General features: G+C 57.4%; 1 protein-coding gene across 1 annotated transcript; it reads right to left on the reverse strand.

The window, feature by feature from the left end:
* Positions 1–2,206, reverse strand: TFF1 (trefoil factor 1). The gene is made up of 3 exons (XM_047098646.1): positions 2,129–2,206; positions 528–680; positions 1–106 (listed from the first exon to the last, which is right to left on the reverse strand). Exons 1-3 carry the CDS (start codon positions 2,202–2,204, stop codon positions 90–92), a joined length of 246 nt encoding a protein of 81 aa, XP_046954602.1. The 5' UTR covers positions 2,205–2,206; the 3' UTR covers positions 1–89.
* Between the last annotated feature and the right edge of the window lie 6,418 nt (positions 2,207–8,624).

Below are 8,624 nucleotides of genomic sequence, written 5' to 3' on the forward strand. Positions count from 1 at the left end.
GCTGGTGCAGGTGCGGAGGCCCCGAGGGCTGGGCTCCCGGCCACCGGGGAGGCCATGGCCGCTCCTGGCGAGGCTCGGCCGAAGCGCGTCTAGAAGGAGCACTCCTCTGAAGGGTGAGGCGGGGGGAGAAGGCGCGAGGCAGGGAGAGGTAAATAACCACGGAAATTGGACTCGGCAGCCCAAGGGGGACATTTCTTAGAAAACTCGCTCCAGCCTCATATCGTGGTTGGCGTTTCCTCCCCTGCAGCCAAGCGGCAGGTAAGGAGCAACCAGGATTCGTCAGAGGCTTCCGGTTAGCCACGTGAAGAAAAGCCACGAACAGACAGAACTCCTCGCCGAGCGACGTTGCAGCCCGGTCTTTGTGCCCCCAGCCCGACGTCAGCCCGACGCCACCTCCCCACGGCCACCCCGCGGCCCCTGTCGGGCGTGCAGACACAGCCGGCGGTGCGGACCAGGGCCGTGCACTCCCAGGCCGTCCCGTCACTCATCCTACCCCTTCAGACCCCCCAGAGCCGCCCTGGCCCTACCTTCGGGAGGGTTGTCCACAGCCACGGGGAAGAAGCACCACGGGACTCCACGCACAGTGTTGTCGAAGCAGCAGCCCTTATCTTTGCACTGGGAGGGCGTGATTCCTGGGGAGCCACAGTTCGTCCTCTTGTGAGGATCCACGACGCACGTCTCTGAACGTATAGGGGACAAGAGGCCAAGTCAGGTCTCGGGCTGTCGTCCGCCTTCCTTCTCCAGTTGAATCAGCAGCCAGCTGGCACTGCTGATGGGGACTCGGGGCTCAGGGGACAAGAGGGACACCTTGTCCCTCGGCTCCAGATGCAAAGACACAGAAGCTCAGGGCCATCGCAAGGTGCCGGGGATTTGGAAACGTCACGCCCAGCGACAGAACTTACAGATGCATTCATTCATTCCAGCCAACAATAACTCCGCTTAGCACCTATGGAGCATCGTTTGTGCATGCTAGAAACAGAAATTAGCACAACAAAACCAGACGGTGAAGGTCAAGCTCGTGCCGGGCCCTGTGCCGGGAGCTGGGGACCCGGAAACTAAAAATAAGACAGTCGTTGTTAAGAAGCTAGCAGCCTAAGGGAGGAGAAAGCCAAGTAAATGCCCCAAACGGCACAGTGTGTCCGTCCCAGGGTGCTGAGGGCAAGCACGGGACGGACAGGGACCAGACTGAACGAAGCAAGGAGGGCTTCTAGGTGGGGACGAGGCCGTGGGGGTATCCTGCAGGGGGAGCGGTGTGCTCAAAGGCAGTCAAGAGAGAGGGGGAGCAAGGTGCATTTCCGGAGGCGTCGCCCCGTTTGCAAGAAAGACGCAGGGGCTGGGGTGGGTGGGCGCCAGCTTTAACCCGGAGTGCGGGCTGGTGATGGAAGCCAGACCACGTGGCCAGACCGCACAGGGGACGCGGGGCTCCCGTGTGGTCTACACACGAGAACTGAAGGGGCCGAACCCACGTCTGTTCCTCTGTTAGACCCGGCAAAGCACATGAAGGGGAGGATCGCCTCAAGCTTTCTCTGAAGAAAGGATTCCGTGGCTTCGCGGGAAAGTTCTGGACCATCTCCCGCCGGCTGGGCGGCCCCTGCAGGATGGCAGCCTCCCCGGGTCTGGCTCTGCACCTGAGAGGGGAGGTGGCATTGCCACCCCCCCCCACACACACACACAGGAGGACACATGCATGTGTGAGTGTGTGCACGTGCGTGTGCACGTTCAGACGCAGCTCTGTGTCCCTCCCCCTGCCCGAGGGCGAAGTGGCAGCTGGGGGTGGGGGCGGGGGGCTCGCTGGGCGATGCGGCCCCTCCCGGCCGGCACTGCTCAACAGGAAGTCAAGGTTTCCAAGCTGCTGTCCACCCAATGGACTGTCGCACGACGGAACTACGCGGAAGCGATTTCCACTGGGGTGTCCACCCGCGTCCTCCCAGCAGCGCTCGGAGCTTCTGTGGCCTCTGCTCTTTCGCTGCTTTCCACCTGCCTTCACCCTCCAAAATCCTCCCAGGGCCCAGAACAGTGCTCGGCTCAAACACATGGACTGTGACGCACGGTGTCCCCCCCCCCCCCCCCCCGCCAGGGGCTGACCCGGGGCTGGCGCCCACCGTGACGCGGGGAGAAGGCTGCTTACCCAGCTGGCCCTGGGCCAAGGAACTGAGGGCCAGTGTGGAGACCAACAGCAGGACGCAGATAACCCTGGGCTCCATGGCGGCCGTGACCTTCCTCTCTGCTCTACCGGAGACCACGAGTCAGGGATGAGAACCCGTCCAGGCTCTGGATTTTATGCAGGCCTGTTTGCCCAACGAGTGTTAGGTAACATTTGCCTAAGGAGGGTCCCGAAATTCTCAACTCCGCATAATCTCCTCCGATCAACACAGTGTGCTGATACAAGCAAGTGCCGAATTGTCATCTGGCTGAGGGACCTCAGAAGGTCCCTCCTGTGCCGTGGGAGTCTCCTGGGCCACGACCCCATCCAGCTCCTAACCGCAGTGGAGGCCCTCCTGTGAATGTCAACATTACACTCACCGAAGAGTGAGTCACGGGAGAGGTGGCCCGAAAAATCACAGTTGTGTCAACAGTGGCTCACGGGGTCACCCTTCACGGGGTCGGCTGATGCGGGGACGGGGTGGGGGGGTGGGGTGGGAAGGAGAAGGAGCAAACAGGGCCTAACCATCAGACCACGTTCTCCATCGATCTGAGATTCCAGGTGGGGGTAAGGGGGAGAGCCCTGGCGGAACAAGAGGAGCAGGAAGGGGACAGGCCCGCGTCCCCTCCCTTCTCCACCAGAGCACTCGGGGCTTCGAATGTCATCTTCTCTCCAGGAGTTCTGTCTCTGTTGGGCGTTTCTGTGGCAAAGTTGTATGTGACCAGAGCACGATGAGGTCCCTCCCGGAGGAAACGTGACTCCCCCGGAGGGGCTCACGATCCGCGGGGCACCAACATTGAAAACTCGGAAATGTTTAACATCCCACTCAGAGGACGTGCATGAGCATTTTTACTTATTTACCTAATTTTTTTTCTTTTTCCTTAAAAAAAATTTTTTTTAATCTTTATTTGTTTTTGAGAGACAGAGAGAGAGAGAGAAAGAGAGAGAGAGAGAGAAAGCACGAGCGGGGGAGGGGCAGAGAGAGAGGGAGACACAGAATCCGAAGCAGGCTCCAGGCTCCGAGCTGTCAGCCCAGAGCCCGACGCGGGGCTCGAACTCATACTGTGAGATCATGACCTGAGCCGAAGTTGGATGCTCAACCGTCTGAGCCACCCCGGCGCGCCCAAATTGTCTTTTTAAAATTTCATGTTCGGGGCGCCTGGGTGGCGCAGTCGGTTAAGCGTCCGACTTCAGCCAGGTCACGATCTCGCGGTCCGGGAGTTCGAGCCCCGCGTCGGGCTCTGGGCTGATGGCTCGGAGCCTGGAGCCTGTTTCCGATTCTGTGTCTCCCTCTCTCTCTGCCCCTCCCCCGTTCATGCTCTGTCTCTCTCTGTCCCAAAAATAAATAAAAAACGTTGAAAAAAAAAAAGGGGGCGCCTGGGTGGCGCAGTCGGTTACGCGTCCGACTTCAGCCAGGTCACGATCTCGCGGTCTGGGAGTTCGAGCCCCGCGTCGGGCTCTGGGCTGATGGCTCGGAGCCTGGAGCCTGTTTCCGATTCTGTGTCTCCCTCTCTCTCTGCCCCTCCCCCGTTCATGCTCTGTCTCTCTCTGTCCCAAAAATAAAAAAACGTTGAAAAAAAAAAAAGGGGGCGCCTGGGTGGCGCAGTCGGTTAAGCGTCCGACTTCAGCCACGTCACGATCTCGCGGTCCGTGAGTTCGAGCCCCGCGTCGGGCTCTGGGCTGACGGCTCAGAGCCTGGAGCCTGTTTCCGATTCTGTGTCTCCCTCTCTCTCTGCCCCTCCCCCGTTCATGCTCTGTCTCTCTCTGTCCCAAAAATAAATAAACGTTGAAAAAAAAAATTTAAAAAAAAATAAAAAAAATAAATAAATAAATAAACATTAAAAATTAATTAATTAATTAAATGAAAATTTAAAAAAAGAATTTACTACTGAAAAATAAAAATAAAAATAAAATGCAGTTTCAATCAATAAATTAAATACAAGCACAGTTTCATGTGTAAAATGTACCCGTTTCTCCCTCTGGAATATTCTTTTAAAACTTCATTTATTCTGGGGGCGCCTGGGTGGCGCAGTCGGTTAAGCGTCCGACTTCAGCCAGGTCACGATCTCGCGGTCCGTGAGTTCGAGCCCCGCGTCGGGCTCCGGGCTGATGGCTCGGAGCCTGGAGCCTGTTTCCGATTCTGTGTCTCCCTCTCTCTCTGCCCCTCCCCCGTTCATGCTCTGTCTCTCTCTGTCCCAAAAATAAATAAACGTTGAAAAAAAAAATTTTTTAAATTTCATGTTCATAACCAGAAGTTGTGTAGATAAGAGCAGCCATCCAAACCGACCGAGGACAGGTGTTCCTCCCTCTGGGGGACCGCTCTCCCCATCTCAGGTCCCCGAGTGAGGCCCCCTTGACTTTGTGCTCAAGAGCCACCTGCAGCCTGCGCTCCCCTGGCCCCAGCTGCTCTGGGGTCTTCCGTCCCGGAGCCCTTGCCATCCTGGTGCACAGGGAACTTGTTCTGTCCCCCGGAGACAGAAGGTCTGCAAGGGCAGGGGGCTCTGTGTGCTCCGTGCATTCCGGTGGCCCAACGCTGACCTCCGTCCTTATTCCATAAATATCTGTGGAAGAATGAATGAATTAATTAATGAATAAGCCATAGGAGAAATAGTTTTTCCTCATTGAAAGATGGGGCTCTGAGAACGGCTAGCCTTGGAGAGGTGCTCACTTTCCTTGTGCCTGGTGAGTAAGTCCTTGTGGCCCCTCTGGAGGGGAGCTCCCACCCTGAGCCCAGGCCCCTCTCAGGCCCGCCAACCAGGGTCTCCAGGAGAGGCCCCATGTGCAGGACCCGGGGTGGGGGGACCAGGGTGCAGAGTCCTCTGTGGGGTTCAGTTTGCCATGGATGGGCCTGGGGGGGGGGGCGGGCGCTGCGTCTGCAATGTTGCTCGTGATGAAGGAAAACCACTACTCACTTCTCAGGGTGATGTGGGAACTCTCAGACACAGAAATGCAAATTGCACAACAGTTTGGGAGAGAAGTGTGTGATGTTCAGTGGAGTTGACGCTACATAGGCTCACAATCCAGCAGTTCCACTGGTTCTGGGTCTACTGTGTCCCCCAGATAAACCCCCCACATTTGGGCAGAAGGAAACACGGACAAGGACCATCTTTGCAGCATTGCCTGTAATACCTTTCAAAAAAAGAAAGGAGGAAGAAAGGGAGAAGCTTTTTAAAAAAAGAAGAGAAGAAAGAAAGGAAGAAAGAAAGGGGAAGAAAGAAAGAAAGAAAGAAAGAAAGAAAGAAAGAAAAAAGAAAGAGAAAGAAAGAACAAAAGAAAGAAAAGGGAAAGGAAGAAAGAAAGAAAGAAAGAAAGAAAGAAAGGGAAAGGAAGAAAGAAAGAAAGAAAGAAAGGGAAAGGAAGAAAGAAAGAAAGGGAAAGGAAGAAAGAAAGAAAGAAAGAGGAAGAAAGAAAGAAAAGGGAAAGGAAGAAAGAAAGAAAGAAAGAGGAAGAAAGAAAGAAAGAAAGGGAAAGGAAGAAAGAAAGAAAGAAAGAAAGAGAAAGGGAAAGAAAGAAAGAAAAAGGAAGAAAGAAAGAACAGAAGAAAGAAAGAAAAAAAGAGGAAGAAAGAAAGAAAGAAGAAAGAGAAAGGAAGAAAGAATGGAAGGAGGGAAGGAAGGAGGGAAGGGAGGGAAAGAGGCAGGGAGGAGGAAATCAGGAGGAGGGAGGGAAGATAAAAGAGGAAACAATATAAATGTTCATACATGTTTATTGACAAGGGAAAGGGAGAAAGGATGTAAAATATACGCGCACCAAGTACCTTGCAGACGATGAAAATGAATGAGTAAATGGAAATGAATAAATATTGAAACAAAGCTGAACGAAACTGTAAGAATGACCTTTACAGTGCGAACCCATTGCTGATGCAGATTTCCGAGGTCAGCAAGGAGCACAGAGCGAGGGCCGCCCCAGGGAGGCCGAGGTTGCAGCCCTGCGTGGGGGGCAGGTTGCTGACCTGTGTCCGGGAAGGGGGACAGGAGGACGGGGACATGGGGGTCAGCAGGGTGCCGAGGGCCATCAGAACGCGCATCATGTTCCTTTGACAGCAGGAAATGGGGGGGCGCCGTGGTGGAAAGGTCGGCATCTATTAATTTAAGGAGATGCAGATTCACGGCTGTGCGTCCTGCTCTTCTCCCTGTGTTCCCTGCGGTGATCCCTGCTCCCTGGGAACAGCTGGGTGGGGGGTTCGCGGGTGCACTGGGGGCCCGGGCACTGTGACCGGGTGGTGGGCTGGCAGGTGGGGTGCTGTGATCTGGGGGCTGCGCTGGGGGCCGGGGTACTGCCACATGGGGGCCATGCTGGGGGCCGGAGTGCTGAGACCGGGGCAGGGGGGGCTGGGAGCCAGGGCGCTGTGACTGGGGGCCTCGCTGGGGGCCCGGGTGCAGTGACTGGGGGGCGTCCTGGGGGTCAGGGCACTGCGACTGGGAGCGGGGCCGGGGGCCGTGACCGGGGGGCACTGGGGACCGGGGCTTTATGACTGAGGAGTGCTGGGGGCCCGGGGCGCTGTGACACTTCCGGTGTAAGTCCAGGACTCCTGGCGGGAGTAACACAAGGTCGCACAATTGCCTTACGCACACCTTGTCTTTTGGGTTGCTGTTGTTGGTCTTGTTTGAATGCCCGGCGAGTGGGGCAGCAAACGCACCGAGTGCTGTCCCCGCTAACGCGCCAGGTCACGTGGCGCAAGTGCCTGGACCCCAAGACCCCTTGATCTAACGCGGTGCTCTCGCGCTCGGGCTCCACAGACACGCGCGCTCCCTTGTTGGGGGCCCTTCTCCCCAGTGTCGCGCCCCGTGTTTGGAGCGGCCCGGCCGGTCTCCTGCCCCAGAGCCGTGCTCTTCGGTGCAGGGGTGAGTGTGCCGTGCAGGGCTGGATTCCTCGTCTGCCTTTGCCACCCTCTACGTGTCCCACGAGGGCAGCCGCGTGGGCCCTGTCCGCCACACGTGCTCTCTGGCTTCTGGCCGCTGTGGGCGGCACTCGGGAGCAGGTGGGCTCGTGGACTTAACTCCTGGGTCCCTCCCTGCGGGGTCATCCTGGACGGCCACGTCCCCATGTCCCGCCCTCTGCACAGGGCCCCCAAGCGGTCCCCTCTCCTCGCTTCCCCGGGCCGGGAGGTGCACAGCCCCCAAAGAGAGGCCAACGGTCTCTCCATTTAACCCTCCCCAAGCTACCCAGATTGAGCGTGCCAGCCCCCAGCAGCAGTGACGAAAGAGTGAACCCCTGAGACACGGGGCTGGGACGTTCTGGGCAGAAGCGTGAGGCTGGGAACTTTGGGCCCCAGACGCCCCGGGCCTCGTCCAGCAGCAGAGGTGACCCCCTGGGCCCCTGTGTGAGGGGGACAGCTCTCCTACCCAGCAACCTCCGCAGAGCGTGGGCCACAGCACAGCTCACCCAGGTGTCGGCCCAGGAACAGGGCCCCAGTGTCCTCAGGGCCATTCCACGCCTGACGTGGCCTCCAGGTGCGTCGGGGTTAGACCCCTCACGACCCAAGGTCCCGGGGAAGCTGCACACCTTCCTGGACAGGAGCCTGGGGGTGCGGAGAACAGAGTCGGGTGGCGTGAGAGCCTGGGGAATGAAGGGGCCGTGCTCAGGGCACTGACGTCATCCTACCCGCTCAGGGTAAGAGGCCACCGTCTGGGTGGGCCGGAGCTGTGGGCTTGGTGGTGGCCAACGGCTCATGCAGTGGACACGCTGAGGGTCCCGACACACGTCAGCCTCGCTGCTCAAGGTGGTCCGTCCCCTCGCAGACGTCATGAAGTCAAATCTGCATTCTAGAAAGTTCCCAGGTGCTTCATGTGCACAGTAGGTGCAGGAAACCGGGTGCCGCAGTGGAGGATGGGGTCTCGGGCTCCAGGAGGCTTGGGCGCTGGAGTGCACCTATCACGGGCACCCTTAGCCACACTGGGAACGCCTGGAGTGTGCCTCTGTCACTCAGGTGCTCAGAACTGCCTTGAAGAGGGACCACCAGCATCCTTCACCGTGGGATGGAGGCCAGGTCCCTTTGAGGAAGGGCCTTGCATCGAGGCCACAAGTGCCGTGATGGGCCTTCCCCAAGCCTTCCCCAGAATGATCGGAGCCACCCACCAGTGCTATGGGTTCAACTGTGTCCCCTCAAAAGATGTGGAAGTCCTAGCCTCCAGTACCTGTGAATGGGACCTTATTTGGAAATAAGATCTTTGCAGATGACCAGGTTAAGATGAGGTCATTGGCGTGGACCCTAATCCGATATGCCCGGTGTCCTTACAAAAGGGGACATTCAGACACAGACATACCCAGAGGGCGGATGATGTAAAGACACAAGCCAAGGAATGCCTGAGGCTCCAGAAGCCGGGAGAGGGGCCCGAGATAGATTCACTCTCAGAAGGACCTAACCCTGGAGCCACCTTGATTTTGGAGCTCCAGCCTCCAGACTGTGTGACCATAAGTTTCGGTTGTAAGTTCCGTTTGTGGTACTTGATTACAGCAGTTCTGGAAGACTAATCCAAGC

Source organism: Lynx rufus, unplaced genomic scaffold (assembly GCF_022079265.1).
Source record: "Lynx rufus isolate CCGP_SWC_20201006 ecotype Redwood Valley unplaced genomic scaffold, mLynRuf1.p SCAF_5, whole genome shotgun sequence".
Lineage (NCBI taxonomy): Eukaryota > Metazoa > Chordata > Mammalia > Carnivora > Felidae > Lynx > Lynx rufus.

Excerpts from the sequence above, each read along its gene's own strand:
- TFF1 (XM_047098646.1), bottom strand. The coding sequence starts at position 2,204 with ATGGAGCCCAGGGTTATCTGCGTCCTGCTGTTGGTCTCCACACTGGCC. Across the intron at positions 681-2,128 it reads CTTGGCCCAGGGCCAGCTGG|AGACGTGCGTCGTGGATCCT; the intron begins GTAAGCAGCCTT and ends CTATACGTTCAG.